The sequence below is a fragment of the Macaca mulatta genome, chromosome 15 (genome assembly GCF_049350105.2).
Source record: "Macaca mulatta isolate MMU2019108-1 chromosome 15, T2T-MMU8v2.0, whole genome shotgun sequence".
Taxonomy (NCBI): Eukaryota; Metazoa; Chordata; class Mammalia; order Primates; family Cercopithecidae; genus Macaca; species Macaca mulatta.
In genome coordinates this window covers 96,432,350-96,451,537 of record NC_133420.1, presented here as the reverse complement: position 1 = coordinate 96,451,537, position 19,188 = coordinate 96,432,350, and the positions used below count along the sequence as shown (strand labels likewise).

Here is a 19,188-nt window from a genome sequence, read left to right as displayed (position 1 = left end):
TTCCCTTTCTCCCTCATCCCATGGCAACCACTAGTGCACTTTCTATCTCGATAAATTTATCTATTCTGATGCTTCACATAAATGGAATCACATGATCTTTTGTGACTGGCTTCTTTCACTTAGCATGTTTTGGGGGTTCATCCATGGTGATGCATGTATCAGCATTGCATCCCTTCTTATGAATAATACAAATGTGAATAATAGTCATAATATTCCATGCGTAAATATACCACATTTTGCTTATATATTCTTCAGTTGATGGACATTTGGACTGTTTCCACTTTCTGGCTATTTTGAATAATGCTGTTATGAACATTTGTGTACAAGTATTTGAATGCCTGTTTCAATTCTTTTAGGTGTATAACTAGGAGGGGAATTGCTGGGTCATATGGTAATTCTACTAAAGTTTCATTTTGATTCTGGTCTTGAAAAGGTTTCTGAAATGCATGAGGTTCATAACCTGCTGCCGGTATTACCTTGTCTCTAAAGTCAGTGTGATTCTGGAGGATGGCTCTGTGGTAAGTGGCTGTCCTCACAAAATCTTGCATCATGTTCTGCTGTTGAGAAATGCAGCCATAAAACTACAAGGGAAGGAGAAAAGAGGGGGAGTAAACAACCCACAAAGTCAGCACGATCATGAGCATCTGATTCTGACAGCCACTTTGGTCAAGAAAGACATGATCTTTCACAAACAGAGAAGCTGAGGCTCTGAGAGACACAGTGACTTGGCCATGTTGGCCCTATATGTAAAGCATAGAATTCTAAGTAGATCCCAGACTTCTGACTACATAGATTCAATAGATTCAGGCCTAGATATTGATGAGATAAGTACTCAAGATCCCTTCCTAAATTAGAGGTTATGAGAGAGCACAAATCAAGAGTAATAGACAAGTTGGGATGGTTGACACCTGCAATCCCAGAACTTTGGGAGGTTAAAGTAGGAGGATCACTTGAGCCCAAGAGTTGGAAGGTGCAGTGAGCTATAATGACACCAGTGTGCTCCAGCCTAGGCAATAGAGCGAGACCCTATCAAAAAAAAAAAAAAAAATAGAGTCAAGAGAGAAAGGATCCAGGGCCAAAAGGGATGGCCTGCCCTGATGAGCCCCATTAGCCTCGACAGAAAAACAGAACTTGGATAGAAATCCTGGTGGAGGTGGAAGTGGGGCAGAAGGTAGTAATCATGGTAATCCTGATGGAAACAGAGGCAAGCCAGTTGGGTGATGTGGTGTATATAAATCCCTGAATACTAGTAAGAAATATTATTGTTGTAATTGGCACCATTTAAGGCCTTTCTATGGGCCAGGTACCATGCTAAGTGCTTCACAGTCTCATCTAATTAAATTAAAGCATCATGACAATCAGGTGAATTATGTTTCTCAGATGAGGAAGCTGAGGCTCAGAAAGATCCAGCAACTTGCCCAAGTCCTGACAATGTAGTAAGTGGCAGAATGGGGATTTAAATCTATGTAATGCTGATGCTGCTGGTCTGGCGACCACATTTTGAGAACCACTGCAGTATCAATTATCTCCTCTCCACCCACCCTGCCCAGATGTGTTCAGAGGCACACCTTGAAACAAATCAATTTATTCCACAAAGGATAACCCTGCTGACCTGGAAGTACTGTGCAGCAGACGCTTCTTCGGTCCACTGGCTGAACACCGAGTATTCCTTTTTTTGATTTCGGCATATTTTCAAAGTATTTGCAAATGCACTGAATTCTACAAGGATATAAAGCAGATCCATTTCTTCACCTTGGAAACCATAGAGCTCACCATTGCACTCTGTAAAAAATTCCAACTGTGAAAATATTAGAATATGAAAATGGCATATTCATCCCTGAACACATACATGATAAGAGATGGCAAGGCGGAAATGGGTACTATTCCGAGCTGTGACACCCTTATTTACACTTGTCAGACATATTTGCATTCAGAAATGTCAAGTGAGAGAGCACAAAGAAACACAGGCAGAGACTGGGCTCCAGAAATTCTCCTGGTGCTGCGCTTACAAAGCTCATAGATTTATACTCAGAAAGTGCTCTAGGGAAGGTGATTGTTGATAATAAGAAAAAAAAATATGTGAATACAAAAAATAGAATGTATACATACATATACACACATATATTTTATATAGACATTCATATAACCTCATTCTATTGTCATGACCATTTATTCTCTCTCATTTAGTATTACCTAAATGTATAGAGAAAAGGTAAAATAACTGGGGATAATTGAATACAAAGAAATGCTTTGTCATTTGAGGAAAGAATATTGAAGTGAAAGCTCAAAAAATTCCAGAAGTGATATTGCTAATAGATAACACAGTGTTCACAGTGGCCATTTCCTGTGACTTCTGCCTCAGAGATGTCTTGTGAATACTGCCCAGTAGTCTCCACTGTCTGTGGCCTCTTTCCATTCCACCACAGGCACTGTGACCAGGTCTCTCCCTTATACTATAGCCTTGGCTGGATCCCTAATGCCCACACACTCTTGGTTCATGATAAGTTCTCTGGCCCCTCACATTCTAGACCCGACTTAGATAGTCTAGATGATCCTGTCCAGTAACCTGTATGCACTTTCCAGAACTCTCTCCGTGCTGTCTTCCTGCACACATGAGACCTGCCCTATGACCTCCATGCTTCCACCATGCTGAACACTTACAAATTCCCACATCAACCCAGTCCTGGCCAGGAATCTTGACTTTGAATCCCTCTATTTTTTTTCTGTTAGATTATCCTTTGATGTCAAATTCTATTCATCCTCCCAGATTCTATTCAACTAGCATTTCTTCACTGCTGTATTCTGGAACATCATAGACAGAATTAGTTGCTGTAATAGAGTGGATCTCAAACTCAGCTCTAGATCAGAATTACTTGAGAAGATTTTTTAACCTACAGGATACTGGACCCTCACCCTATATCTAGTAATTAAATGTTCTAGTGGTAGGGAAAAGGCATCTCTATTTTTAAAAAAGCCTCCAGAGTAAAATCTCCTGTGTAGCCAAGGATGACAAACATCTTTCCAATCTCATGTTCTAAGCTTACCATCATCATTCACGCTATACTGAACTTACAGATTTAAAAAAATTACCATCTCTCTACCTAAATCAAGTTTTTGGGAAACTGTTTAGGGGGTGTCTTAGTCCATTTTGTATTACTACATCAGAATACTACAGACTGGGTAGTTTATAAATAACAGTAATTAATTTCTTACAGTTCTGGAGTCTGGGAAGTCCAAGGTTAAGGGATGATATCTGGTGAGGACCTTCTTGCTGTGCCTTACCATGGCAGAAGGCAGAGGGCCTTCTCTGTGCAAGAGCAAGAGCAAGAGACAGAGAGGGTCCCCTTTATAACAACCCACTCTATTGACATTAACCATTACATGAGAGTGGAGCTCTCATGGCTTACTCTGTTGTGGGAAGTCAGGGACCCTGAACGGAGTGATTGACTGAAGCCGTGGCAGAAGAACATAAATTGTGACGATTTCATGGACATTTATTAGTTCCCCAAATTTATACTTTTATAATTTCTTATGACTGTCTTTATTGTAATCTCTGAACATAAATTGTGAAGATTTCATGGACATTTATCACTTCCCCAATCAATACCCTTGTGATTTCCTATGCTTGTCTTTACTTTCATCTCTTAATCCCGTCATCTTCTTCGTAAACTGAGGAGGATGAATGTTGTCTTAGGACCCTGTGATGGTTGTGTCAACTGCACAAATTGTTTGTAGAGCATGTGTGTTTGAATATGAAATCTGGGCATCTTGAAAAAAGAACAGGATAACATTGATGTTCAAGGAACAAGGGAGGTAACTTTGAACTGGCCGCCAGTGAGCCGGATGGAACAGAGCCAACTATTTCTCCTCTTTCAAAAGCAAATAGGAGAAATATCGCTGAATTCTTTTTCTCAGCAAGTAACATCCTTGAGAAAGAGAATGCGCCCTGAGGGTAGGTTTGTAGATGGCCCCCTTAAAGCGTGCCGTCTTTTATGGTCAAATGAAAAGGATGAAATAAGCCCCGGTCTCCTGTAGCGCTCCCAGGCTTATTAGGATGAGGAAATTCCCGCCTAATAAATTTTGGTCAGACATGTTGTCTGCTCTCAAACCCTGTTTCCTGATAAGATGTTATCAATTACAATGCGGGCCGGAAACTTCATTAGCAATTTTAATTTCGCCCCATCCGGTTGGTCCTGTGATCTCACCCTGCCTCCATTTGCTTTGTGATATTTTATTACCTTGTGAAGTATGTGATCTCTGTAACCCACACCCTATTCGTGTACTCCCTCCCCTTTTGAAAATTGTTAATAAAAACTTGCTGGTTTTACAACTCGGGGAACATCATGGATCCTGCCGACACGTGATGTCTCCCCCGGACACCCAGCTTTAAATTTCTCTCTCTTGTGCTCTTTCCTTTTATTTCTCAAACCGGCGGAGACACCTAGGAAATAGAAAAGAACCCATGTAACCATCTGGAGCAGGTTCTCCCGATATTAGTCACTTCTTAAAAGTCATACTTCTTTTTTGTTTTTTTGTTTTTTTTGTTTTGAGTCGAAGTTCACTCTTGTCACTCAGGGTGGAGTGCAATGGCATGATCTCAGCTCACTGCAACCTCCACCTCCTAGTTTCAAGCGATTCTCCTGCCTCAGCCTCCTGAGTAGCTGGGATTACAAGCGCCTGCCACCATGCCCAGCTAATTTTTGTGTTTTTAGTAGAGATGGGTTTCACCATATTGGCCAGGCTGGTCTTGAACTCCTGACCTCAGGTGATACACCCACCTCGGTCTCCCAAAGTGCTGGGATTATAGGCGTGAGCCACCATGCCTAGCCAAAGTCACACTTATTAATACTGTCACAATGGCAATTAAATTTTAATATAAGTTTTGCAGGTGACACTTAAACCACAGCGGAAGTTTAAGCCTCATTTTATCGCTAGTCTCTAGAACACAGTGCTAATGTAGTAGCCACCCTAACAAATAAGTCTGAAATGTAAATTCAATACATTTGGGAAAATGACCAATGAACTTGGTGAAACTATTTAATTTGAGAAGCAGCCCTGTGAGGCCCTGGGGCCATCCCATGTGGGGACAGATAGTTCGAAAAAAGATCTTGTTGGAAAATAAACATGCAAACACGTGTAACCACTGCCTCTCCTGCACAAGGGAATGCCATCTCCTCGAAAGGACCTCGAGAAGGATAATGGGAGGAGTTCTTGGTGGAAATGTAGATCAGGATTAGATTTACAGTATACCCTGAACAATCACTATTTCACCAATTTGTAAGGGATCATACCAAGTAATTAACCTCACCTCACTAATGTTTCCATGTGGATTTTTAAAAATGAAAACAGAAGGATTCTTTGATTAAAAATGTCTCTTCATTATACAATTTCTGTCAACTCTATCTTTTGCAATTATACCCCTATAAAGGAAAGGATGCAAATGATAGTTTAAAAATAACTACAAAACCAACAAATGAAAAGTATAAAAAATTTAGAAAAATGCAACAAATCAAAAAGAATAAAATAAAAATAACAATTCCATTATAGAAGTGACTAATTATGCTTAACATTTCGGGTATGTTTGTCTGTGTGTAAAAATTCCTCTTACTTATAAAATTACATTGTATTATTTTATAACCAGTAATTTTTATTTAACATGCTATGAATAATGTCCTAGGCCATTAAGTAGTCTTCTCTACCTTATTGCTAATGGATATATGATTTCAGCTTAATAATGTGCCATAATTTGACCAATTCCCTGTGGCTAAATTTCCAAGCCTCACTCCAAGTCTACTGTATCAGAATGATAAAACCCAGAATCTGTATCCCTGGTGATTCTGGTAACAAGAAAGTTTCAGCCAATAAAGTATGGCAACATTCACATAGTAAGAATATCCTATTACAGTAAAAGCAATGCCATTTCTTCACAGCATCTTCCTACACATAAAAATCAATGTATTGGTTGACATTTCTGTTCTCCTATGATTTTTTTTTGACCTGTTCTTTTTCTTTCTTTCGTTTTCTCTCTTTTTTTTTTTTTTTTTTTTTGGAGATAGGGTTCACTCTGTCCCCTAGACTGGAGTTCAGTGGCACGATCTCACCTCACCACAACCTCCGCCTCCTAGGTTCAAGCAATTCTCCTGCTTCAGCCTCTCAGGTAGCTGGGATTATTGGTGTGAGCCACTACCGCCTGGCTAATTTTTGTATTTTTAATAGAGACAGGGTTTCACCATGTTGGCCAGGCTGGTCTTGAACTCCTGACCTCAAATGATTCACCCTTCTCAGCCTCCCAAAGTGCTAGGATTACAAGTGTGAGCCACCACACCCGGCCTTAACCATTTTCTTTTGCAATTAAAAAAAATTTTCTCTTACTTAACCATATAAAATTTAGAAATGCAGAAAAGCCAAAAAGGAAAAATAATTCCCAGAGATAATCACTGATAACATTTTGGGACTTTCCCAGGAATTTTTATTTACATTTTTACATCTATCTCCATATTATATACAACAATACTATTGTACTCTATTGGTTTATGACCTGCTTTTTCACTACTAGCAATATACTGTTAGCTTTCTTCTGTGTCAACACTTTTCATAGAGACTCACTCAACTACACATAAAGCTACAAAGCTCCTTAATTGTCATGTCATTTTGCTCATTTCTCCAGTTTGTTCTCAGAGGCAACATCAGAGACTAAGTAGATCTTAATTTTTCTTAATTTCAACAATGTTTTTTGACTATATTCCCTTAAATTCTGGACTCAACTATTTGCTTATAAAATTTGATTTGGAGTCAAAAATATCAAGTCTGTTAAGCTACAATTTCCTATATTTGCGTTTTTCTCTTTTAAAAAGATATTGGACAATATTTACCCAGCTCTAGTTTCCTGGCACCTCTCCAATTCTCTCTGAGTTCTCAGAGATTGCCAGCAGTGGTTTTTGTCACCCATCTGTGAGTTCTTTGAGTCTCTGTTGTTTGGACTTTCAAAGCCTATGGTAAATTAATTTGTTCAACAAATAATCTTTTGAATATTCTCAACAGTTGCAAGTCTCTATCCTTTGGGGGAAATTTGAGCCCTTAATACAACCCAAAATAATGGATGCCCAATTAAGTTAATAGGATATATGGCAAGTTGAAAAATATCATTTTTGGTTAAAAAACAAGATTTTGACTATAAAGTTACACAGCTGGTCTTCTTGTATAGCTCGCCAATTATCTCCAAAAAGATAATGTAAAAGAGAAGCTTCAATAAAGTTTGGTGTTACACCAGCATCCATGCAATACATAAATAGCCTACAAAATAAGTACTAAGCTGGATGTGTCAGTTCTACTGTTTGATATTTTAAAAATCCAATTTTATTATATTATTAACAGTGTTAGTCTGCTTAGGCTGCCATAATAAAATTCCACAGACTAGGTGGCTTAAACAACAGAAATTTATTTTCTCAACGTTTTGGAGACTGGGAAGTCCAAGGTCAAGGTGCCAGACGGTTAGGTTCCTGGCAAGGGTTCCCTTCCTTGCTTGTAGTTTTCTGCCTTTTCCACTGCATCCTTACATGGCAGGGACAGCAAGCTATTGACTCACTGATGTCTCTTTTTATAAGGGCATGCATTCTGCAGAACCAAGGCTCCACTCCATGACCTCATTCAAACTTAAATTGCTTCGTTACTCCAAATACAGCCATACTGGGGTTAGGATTTCAACCTGTGAATCTGGACGGGACACAATTCAGTCCATCGCAGACACTATAGTCACAGCTATTTATAATCCTAATACAGGGGCCACATTTAACAAAGCAAAAATCACAGCCTCTTGTTTGACAAGTTTAAGAGGTATTTATGGGATTGATGGGATTTAGAAAATCAGGAATATTCTGGCAAGTCCAGGAATCATCATCAATTAATTCCTTCCTGTGGGGAATTCTGTCAAAAGAATGTTTTTGTTGTTGTTGTTTGTTTGTTTTCACAATTTACCCTCACTTTTATTTTAATGGTTAAATAAATGTGTATAAATTTTAAGAAGCGTCTATGTTTCCACATGGTGTATAAAGAGTCAAAATAAATAAATAAATAAATAAAAACCTGTGTAAAAAGGAAAAGAAACTTAATTGTTGATTTCTCCCCCCTCCTCAGCTACTTTGGAGAACCCAAAACGAAGGGAGCAGTAATAGCCTATCCTCCTCCTCCTCATCCTCAGTTCTCCAAACTGAGGGACAGAATTTGGGGTAAGAGAAGTGAAGGGCTCTTTAAATCCAGCAGGTAATTTTGCTTTTGGAGAAGATTTTGGGAAGGAGTGCTCTTTTTTTTTTTTTTTTTTTTTTGTGGAGGAGTCTTTTGATCTGCAGGTTCGATTTGTTTGAAGGACGCTGTTAATTCTGTAGAGCCAGAATGGTTACGAGGAGAGGGAAGAAAGGCCAGCTGGTTTAGAATATGAGAAAGTCAAAATGGATGTCCACATTAGATCAGTGGCTCCTTCAGCAGCTCGGGGTAGAGAGGTGAGAGGACATGGATTAGAATTGCTGCTCTGGAATAAAGAGGTCCCTATGGGGATATTGTCTAGAAGCCTGAGGGCAGTGGGCTGAGTATGTAAGGATGGAGAACTGCCCTCAGTTATTTGTAAAAGCCCAGTTCCTCTGACTAGAGCACACACCATGAGTAAAATGAGAACACCTTTCAAAGGACACATCTACCCACACTGTTTCTAAAAGGAATGACCTGGTGGAACTATGATTATAAACTGTCAGGCTGTAAACCATTGTGTCTTGCAATTTTTTTGGTCACAAATACACAAACGTAATTTTCTCTGTAGATGTTTTACCAAGGACATAGCTGCTCCATGCTACAGCCATGATTCCAATTATTTTCCTTCCATTCTCAGGCTTGATTTAGGCTTCTTCATGACAAACCATTACTTTTCAATTTTAGTATGTATTTCTACTCATGAATCAATACAGACTACTCAGATGTACCATTTTCTTTTTGTTCTGCTACTCCTAAAAGACCAGATTGAAGGGATCTGTTTTTGTTTGCTTGCTTTTCTTAAATAGCTGCTATTTACAAGTCACACTGCCTGTGGTGCTTTCCATATGAAGAGTTTATTTACCAAGACACTAGTGTCTTTCTGTGCCAGGAAAGGGTAATACCTGTCTGACTACCTCAGCTGTTCTGGCCACATGTCCCAACATTATACCAGAAAATATACAACTGTCAATATAATAGTCATGGTGTGGATTTTTATAAAATAATGTCAAACTCTAGACATTGCTGCCAAACTGATTCTGGGCTATCTTGAAGAATTTGCAGACAGCTCATTTCAATTTACTCTAGTCCATCAGCTTGAGCTTACCCAATTAAGCTCTCTTTACTGGACACTCAAGGAAGAAAAAGATACCATTTTAATCAGTGTACAAAGAAGAGAACAACACTAACCACTTGCTTCATTTAATTATTCTTCTCCCAGTTTCACTGTCTGAGCATTTCTCCCTTGAGATGGATGTGGTTTAAGGTAGACAGGTAGACTGTCTTAGGGTAGATTCCCCATATTCTTTTTTTTTTTTTTTTTTTTTGAGACAAATTCTTGCTCTGTCACCCAGGCTGGAGTGCGGTGGCGCAATCTCAGCTCACTGCAAGCTCCGCCTCCTGGGTTCACGCTGTTCTCCCACCTCAGCCTCCCGAGTAGCTGAGACTACAGGCGCCCACCAACACATGTTGTTTTTGTATTTTTAGTAGAGACAAGGTTTCACCGTGTAAACCAGGATGGTCTCGATCTCCTGACCTGGTCAGTGCTGGGAGAAGTGGGATTACACTCAGAACATCATTCAACAGGATGGATGTGATATCTACAGCTGGAATACTGGTCTTCTCTGTGTCTGTCTCTTATTAGTTCTGTGTATAACATATAGGATAATAATTACTATTTTGTCTAGTTACTTAGTTTTTTCTATCTTGCTCCATAGAATGTAAGCTTAAAAGATTTAGCAAGTACAAAGATTTATTCACCATCAAATCCAAGAGCAAAGTATGATACCTGGCACATAGTAAGTATGCAATAAATATCATTGAATGCATAAGTAAATGAATTAATGAAGGCATTCTTTGTTTTTTTCTTCCCATTCCTTCTCCTTCTTCTTCCTTTTCTCCTCCTGCTCCTCCTCCTCTCCTTCTTCTACCTCTTCTTCCTCATCTCTTCTTTCCTTCTTCTTCCTACTCCTTCTTTTTCTTCTTTTCCTCCTTCTCTTCCTCCTCCTTTTTTTATTCTTCTTTTTCTTTATTTTTCCTCCTTGTCCTCTTTCTCCTTTTTTAATCCATTTCCACTTCTACCTTTCGACTGGTTCACGTCTTCTAAAGCAATTACCTCAGAATAAGGAGTTTATTTTCTCGTTGACTTATTTCTTCCCTAATCATAGGTGTGTAGACTTAACTATCTGGGCTCCATCTATTTACTTTAAAAGTCTAATCATAAAGTTCTTTGAGTTAATGTCTCAGTGGCAAAACTAAATTATCTGATCAATCATATATTTCAAGTCAAAATCCATTTATTATCTAAACTCCTAAATATGACAATGTACTTTTGCTTCTCTTTTTTTCAGTGGATAGCGACATATTTGCATAAGACAGTTCCCACACCTTCTTCATCCCAACTCCCAAAGTTAGATAAACATAAACCAAATTTTAGGAATTTTCCTATACAGATATACTGTGTGTGTTATTCCAGAAAAAGGCACAGATATCTCAGGTGGTGAGAGTTGAAGTAGTATAGGAAAATGAATACATTCCAAACATGTATATAGACAGGGGACTCTGCTGCTTAGTGAAATTCAACATAAGGGTGGCCCTTCTTACACCTCATACAATGGTTTGTTTACTTAGCAAAGTAGCAGAAAGCAATATAAAGCAGATTCTCTAAGTGCCCAACATAAATAGCATTATTATAAGACACTGTATGTTCCTATCGCATACATGAAAAAACTATAAAAATGCACAGCTTCATCAAACTTCAAGCTAATTTCTCCCTTTTAGTGCTTTTGTCTCCTCTTTGAAAAGAACTTGTCAGCATTTCTTGAAAGCAGCCGTCAAATCAAACTCTCTTAAAACAAAGTTACTTATAAGTTCTAAGAAACTGAATATATTATTTGGGTTTCCTCTTCACTCAAAGCCTTACAATTAGCAACTAAACCTACAGTACATAAGTTGTGTAACACTAACGTAACACTATTTTTGTCCAACCAAAAGATTGGTGCAAAGCACTGGGTAGGACTATTGGGAGTATTTTGTGTATTTGTCAAATCTTTAACTGTCAAGCATCTTATGGCAAAACAATTGAGATCATGTTTTTTCAAATCAGAGATGATCTTCATGCATATCTTCAAAACCAATGAACACTTACTGAGATGACAAGTAGTGACCTAAACATTAGTAAAATAGTAATGTTAAGCATTTATAAAGGCAAAGACGGTTTGTTCATTTGTTTGAACATTGAGTGAGATCCCTAATCCTTGTAGAATCCTGGTAGACTTACCCTGATGCTCTACCCATCAACAAAGAAAGCCCAAGATATAAGAACTGCGTGGTCTCCAATAAACAGATGGAACAGGTCAACCTTAAATAGAGGAATAACTGACTGAACTGGAACAGAACCAAGATTCTAAGGTATTTCTGTGAAAACTCTTTTATTAACAAGTGGTGGAAAACTCAACTACGTATAACTTGAATAGGAGCTTCATGGCTCACAAAACCCAAAAATACAGGATTAAAGTTCAATTTTCAAGAATACCTATTTTCAAGTTCTCCATTGCTGTTGTTAGGACTTGCTCTCTCACTTGTGTGTGCTCTCACTCTTTTGCTCTCTTTTTTTCTTGTTTTCTTGCTCTGCATTTCTCTGTTTTCGCTTCCCCATTGGGCAGGCTTCCCCCTCATAGAACAAGATGATTACCAGCAACTGTAAAACAACAATGCTACAAGCTCAGCAACCTCTGTCCTTCCAAAACATTCCAACAAAAGCCCAATATTGAGTTTTGTTGAACCATGTTAAATTAAAGACCCATCTCTGAATCCATTTCTGTGGCCAGGGGATCAATGCCAATGGACTAGCCTTGAGTCAGCCTTATCTAACCCAAAAGGAAGACTGGGCTTCCATTATCAGAAGAAAGGAGAGTATATGAAAGATAAGCAAAATCACAGCTAACTACTACTGAAAAAGAGGTAGAAACATTATAGAATAAGCTAAAAGAAACAGGACTGAGAAAATATCCATGCTTTGGGGGCAAATGGGAGGAAGGTGAGTCATGGAAAACACCCACTCTGCTCATCAACTTCTGAAATCTTGGAACTTGCATTAGCTTAAGCCCAGATTTTGCTTCCAGCAGCAGGTGGTTGTTGTGACAGGCTACTACAAGTCAATTGGTGGAAAATTTCTGGTTCTAGAACATGTTGAGTCTCTGACACTGCCGCAGTTGCCAACACTGTTTCTCTGTCCACACTCATTAAGAACAGCTGGCACTGCTCCAAGCTTCAGATGCTCTGTTTACACCACTGGACCCCATAGCCAACAAGTAGATTAAGAATGAGCTGTTGACCAGAGGGTAACTCAGTCTGAATCAAAAGACTAAGGCACTGTAATCAAAGAGGGACAGATTCTGAAGCTCTCACGTTGTCGGTGGTAGTCAGGTAATCCTATGTCTTGGTTCACCTGGAACATCTCAGTTTGTACCTGCTGTCCTGGAGAAATGATCGATCCCACTGCCTTTCACCCTCAAAAGATTCCTGATTTGGATGATAAATGATTGAATCATCCTGCCTATAAGTTCACGCAATTTTGGGGGAGGTAGCCACTCACAACTGAGAGAGATGGGGAGACAGAAAGATGATTATGAGGAGACAAAGCAACACCTAAAAGCTGGAGACGATGTATCTGCTTCCCCACCATGGTACCAGGACACTGTCTGGGCCTGAAATGCCTTAAATTCCAGGAGACATTTCACTTCGATAACTTTTTATTTTTGACTTGAGCTACTTCGTATAGGTAGCTTTGATTAAAACAGAAATTCCTCCAATTTAAAATAATGTATTTTTTTCCTGGGTCATTGCCAGACACTAGAGTTTGCTGAGAGTATATTACTTTTGTTTTTACCAAAAATTTTATATGTTTTAATGTCTTACTCATTTCAAGTGCTTTTAAAATCTGCACCATGCTTTCCTGAACCCTAGTGGTGAATCAGTCTATTTGCAATTAGGCCTATTTCTACCACTGTACTTTACCCAGTCCAGTGAAGACCACCCCATATTAAGATTACTTGGGATGAAGATGGAATTTCAAACAATCTCCTAGTCATTTGAAGGTCACCAGACTTGTAGAAAGACAAATGGTACCTTCATTCACTAAGTAAGGCCAGAATGCACCTTCTGGAGCATTTAACATGTATTCACAGAGGGACTAATTTATTTATGTTGCAGCATGAGCTATTATTCAATTAGTTCTCATAGCTTCCTGAGGCCTCTGCATGCCTCCCAGCAAGAAAAGCAGCACAGGTAAACACCGAACAGGTGGCATAAAGGTACATTTCCAATTTGATTAGATTTACATTGTTTAAAAAATGACACTTGACAAGTGAAATAAACATTTTCATGATTGCTTATGCCACAATCCCTCCATTCCCCTGACAAATAACTTTGGAGAAGCATTAGTGGAATCCTATATAGTATTTAAAAAATTGAAATAGCAGTCTGTATCTTCACTACATAATGCTTGGGGCACTTTATTTTGCCAAGAGAAAACTTTGCATAACAGGTAGACTTCAAAATCTCTCTGGGCTTTCCCTTTATATATTATCCATAAATGAATGAGACAAAAACACCTACAGACTCAGTTGAGAAATGCTATAGCTGTAACAAGACAGAGGAAAGAAAGTATTTTGTACCTGGAAGAGTTGAGATTTCAAATCAAATAAAAAGACCAGTTTGGATGACAAGTAACTGCTTTGCTAGTTTTGTGATGCGATTTCTAAGATCTAGCTCTCTTCCCATTCAAACATGCATGTAACAGTAATTCTACATGGTTGCACTACCTAATCCTATTCAATAAATTCATCTTGTATTCATTTTTTTAGAGAGCAAAATTTACCCACTGTAGTTCTCAGTGAAGTGAATCTATGATAATTGGCTAAAAGTGTGATGTGCATCTGTCCTCTTAGCTCAATCTCTTTGCTTTTATCTTGTTTTCTCTTTCATATTTATATTGATAGTCAACGGGGTATAAAATGAGCAGAGGCTAAATCTGGTCTATAGGAATATTTAATTTGGCCATGGTATGTTTTAAAACTCAGAAGAATGTCACAGGAAACATGGATTTCTACCTAAAATAGTATGACAGGGCACACGAGGGTCTGAATTACTGTGTAGCAACAACCAACATGAGGGAAGTAGCTACTGCAACCTTTTGAATGGGTATGAGATCTCCAGTTGCCATAGTTGCCCCATTGTCTCTTCTTTGCAACTAGCCCACTTCATGCATTTCCATGACTTGCTTGGGCTGTATAGGCATTTGAGTCTGTGCCTCCCATATAATCAAGGACCCATTACAAAACTTCATGGATAACAAGTCTGCAACTTAAAATATCATGTACTTCCCTTCTATTATCGAGCACCACGAAATCATAAAAGCTAAGAAAAATGATAGCCAAACATATTATTGTATGCTTGTTTCAATCAATTGACGATTTTATTTTAAATGTGTAAGAGAAGTAGTTGGGCTTCTTGGCAATGACCTTATTTGGTCATTTTGTGCAGATACTCATTAGGGCAGGTTTAAACTCAAAGTCTAGAGCTATCAGATAAGTTCTGGTGAGTCAGTGACTATCATTCCCAAACAACATATTTTTATGTGAACATAGTACTGTTGACGGATTTCAGCTACGAATGTGAGTTTTTCTCAAACCATTCATCTCCCCAACCTTCCTGTATAGTTACTAATGATCCATGGGATCCTGGAGTATGGCATCTATATTGAAGAGTGATTCCACTCAGAGAGGATGCTCATGGCACCCACTGCCTTATCCATCCCTAACAAAGTGATCAACCATCTACTCTATGACAAGCAACTGATAGATACAGCAATAGTTAAATTAGTGCTTTCCGGTTGACATCCATCTGCACTTTCCTTACATAGAAGAGGGGATAACATGGACTGAAAGGAGAATTCAATCCAGGGATATTGGTTATCATTCAATACTTTTAAAACCACAACCAGCAGATCTTTTCATATATACGGCTTACCTGCAGCTTTAACAGCAATCCAGCTCTAGAATGAGTGTCAAATCTATAATTCTTTGATACTTTGATAAAAAGGGATATTCTAAATCTTATTGAGAATGCAGCTATTGAGTGACTGTTGAGTCTAGAATCCTTGACACTCTGGTATGAAGGCATACTCCAGGTCCTATTGGGAACCCATACAAAAAAATTTCTTCAGATCCAAATGCCAAAAGAAGCTTTGTTTGACATATTCTGCGCTCCTGCCACTACTCTATCTTTTATGGACTCTGGAGATCATGTAAATTCACAGTGTTTCCCCTTTTGCTTGAATGCCAAGATGCCCAGAGTCAAAAACATGGGTTGGCAGTCATACTTATGAGTCCTTTAATATGCAGATTTGTGTTTTAATTTCCTCTTGGCCTCAGACTTCTGTGCTTTGTATATGTTCTCTAATTTTGAACTTTATTTATATTTTACTATAGAGATGTGTGAGGAAACTCAAACTCTGTGGTAAAAGTTAGGAGATGGATACATGGATGGATAGATGGATGAATGGATGGATGGATGAACAGATAGGTAGAAAGACTGATCAATTAATCCCATCAAAACTATATGAAGATTTAACAGAGACTGATTAAATTATGCTGCAATTTTTCTGCCTCACTTTCCACACAATAACCCACCCTGCTCTGAACAGCAAACATGAGGACTTTGGAAGCAACAGCCTTGGTCCCATATGCTGAAAGCAGATGGGAGCTGCACTGTCTTCACAGTAGCAGCTGCCCAGGAACCAAAGTGAAGAGGAGGAGGCTGGGGGAAAGGAGCACAAGGGGAGAGAAACACAAAAGAACAATCAGGAGTGGAGAGGAGATACTTCCTGCTGTCAGTCTCAGCCAGGGTCAAAAGCAAACACGCACTCAAGAAGTGCTCCATTTAGTACCATTTTCACATTCATGGTGTCACTTAATCCAATCCCCATTGCCAAGAGGTATTATGATTTCCATCATACAGATGGAAGAGAGATACAGACACAGTTTGCTCAGAGACAAACCAGCCAGGCCACTGTTCATTCCAGCACCAGTATCTGCATTCCAGAAAGTGGGAAATTCTGAAACCCAGGATTACCCTGAGGGGCATATTCTACCTCAGAATAAACTGTTTATCAGTTGATGATGACTGAGAAGAAAAGACACACACAAAATTAAGATGTAACATATTCATGTAACATAACTAACAGGGAAATGGCTTCAGCTCCAACCAGAAAGATTGGCTAGATAGGGAAAGGTTTTTTGATCCTAAGTTTTACAAAATCAAGACTGAAAATTTCTCTGTGTAACTGCAGATGTTTTTTCTTTGGAGATAATTATTTGAAAACTAGTCATCTATTATTCTGGACTGGCAAAGTGTTGCCAGAAATTTATGAAAAATACTCTAGCTGAACTCCTCCTGTACTTATAAAGCAGGTATCTATCAATTATACAATGTGTGATTTATTACAGTAAAGCAACAAGAACACCAAGTTTATATAATACTGTACCTTAAATTGTTTCCTGTGTTGTCTATACACAGGTACACATACACATGTACACACACACACAACACACACAAAAACATGAATTAATTCTAAGAGGTATAGTATAGAAGTATTCAGTGCAGAGGCACAGAGCTCAGACTCTCCCTCTTTCTCTCTTGCTAGGTAGACAGATAAAATCTGCATGCATACATATTATATGTACATGTGTTATATGTTAATACCTATTTATACACGAGTGCAGGTGTGCATGCGTGCATGCACACACCCATATAGATATCATATAGTAAGCACTTAAGTGAGTGTTAGTTTAGGTGAGAAATTCTGTTTCATTTTGATAAAGGAAAATGGACATAGGTGTGAATTTTTTCCAAGTGGCCCCTAGGTCTCCTCTCCACTGGGGATCTGTTTCTTTCACAATTACCCCAGGGTAGGATGGCCCTTTCTGAGTTTTTTCTTTGAAGGTCTAGCATTGAAATTCATACCAGCACTATGGAAGGAAGCCAAGAAAGCCAGCTTTTCTTGGAAGGCTGCATGCCTCAGAACAACCTGAGCCAAGGAGGCCAGAGTGCTGGCGGTGAGTCAGCTCCTTATTAAAAAGATTTATTGATCACCTGCTGTGTGCTAGGCACAGGAGTGGGGAAGATGGAGGGGGGCTACAAACAAAATTAGAAATGAGACTTCCTCCATCAAAGAATATGTGATGGGGGGGAGAGAGGGGGGGGGAGAGAGAGAGAGAGAGAGAGAGAAGATAGAGACAGAAGAAACTGACACACATGAGAACTACTGCAAAGCAATACATTGTTACACACAAAATGGTTTTAGAATAATTTGTATTCAAAGATCCAGGGAGACAGAGCTCTGTGCATTCCATCATGGAAGGCTGCTTAGAAGAGGTGAACTGTGAGCCAAAGAAGAAGGAGACATTTGGATAGGCAGAAAGGAGGATGGAGGGTAAGGGCTTGAGGCAAAGCTTCCAGTGGAGAAATTTGGAATCACTATGCAGGCAAAGGTGTAGCCTGATTTTTCCAGTGTGAAAGAACTGAGATATGGAGTTACAGAAAAAAATAAAGGCTAAACAGAAAGTTCACTTGGTGATGTAATGTTACATGTAAGGTTGGATTTGTCATTTTATGCAACTGGTAGCCTGTGTGGGTCTTTGAGAAGGGTCTGATGGCAATTTCAGCAGTTTTCTTTGTGTTGAACTTTGGTCCTGCCATGAATAGCATAGCAGACTTTATGATCAAAATTCATTAGGTTGCAACCTACATGAGGAAAGGAAGCATGTTTCTGGATTGTTCAGCATTATCCAGGTCAGTAACTGGTGCACTGCAAAAACCAATCATTCCTATGATGAATAAGAAAAAACTCTTCTATTATTTATTTATTTATTTATTTATTTATTGAGACAGGGGTCTCATTCAATCATCCAGGCTGGAGTGCAGTGGCACCATCAGGGCTCATTGCAACCTTGGCCTCCTGTGCTCAAGCAATCCTCCTGCCTCAGCCCCCAGAGTAGCTGGGATTATAGGCATGTGCCATCACACCCGGCTAATTATTTTTATTTTTTAGTAGAGATGAGGTCTCACTATGTCGCCCAGGCTGATCTCAAACTCTTGAGCTGATGTGATTCTCCCACCCCAGCCTCCCAAAGGGCTGGAATACAGGTGTGAGCCACCGCAACCAGCCACCTATTTAGTAATTACAATTTAATATATTGTGTTAGTAAAGGTTCTGTAGAGGGACAGCACTAATAGGATAGATGTATATATGAAGGGGAGTTTATTGACTCACACAATCACAAGGTGAAGTCTCACAATAGGCCGTCTGCAAGCTGAGGGGCAAGGAAGTCTGTCTGAATCCCAAAACCTCGAAAGTAGGGAAGCTGACAGTGCAGCCTTCAGTCTGTGGTCAAAGGTCCAAGAGCCCCTGGCAAATCACTGGTGTAAGCCCAAGAGTCCAAAAACTGAAGAACTTGGAGTGCGATGTTTGAAGGCAGGACACATTCAGCATGGGAGAAGGATGCAGGCCCGAAGACTCAGCAAGTCTGCTCTTTCCATACCTGCTTTTATGCTGGCAGCTGATTGGATGGTGCCCGCCCAGACTGACTGTGGGTCTGCCTCTCCCAGTCCACTGACTCAAATGTTAATCTTCTTTGGCAACAGCCTCACAGACACAACCAGGAACAATACTTTGCATCCTTCAATCCAATCTAGTTGACGCTCAATATCAACCATCACATATATATAAAGTGCTTTGTAGACTGCCTAGCACAAAAGAAGCTCCATCAAAGTACTGTTCTTCTTTTCTCCTCTTTATCTGCATCCTCCTCCTCCTCTTCCTCTTTTTTCTTCATGAGAAAGGCAACAGAATACAGAGTACTCATCATCGTCTCAAATGAGTCCTGT

At 39.2% G+C, this 19,188-nt stretch overlaps 1 protein-coding gene across 1 annotated transcript in view; it reads right to left on the bottom strand.

Annotated features, from left to right (window-relative positions):
* Positions 1-19,188, bottom strand: part of LOC100424819 (histone-arginine methyltransferase CARM1-like) — a 255,681-nt gene that overhangs the window by 105,692 nt on the left and 130,801 nt on the right. Inside the window, 2 exon segments of the mRNA XM_077966419.1 lie at positions 461-581; positions 1,613-1,719. Of these exon segments, the coding sequence (XP_077822545.1) occupies positions 461-581; positions 1,613-1,719 (228 nt within the window).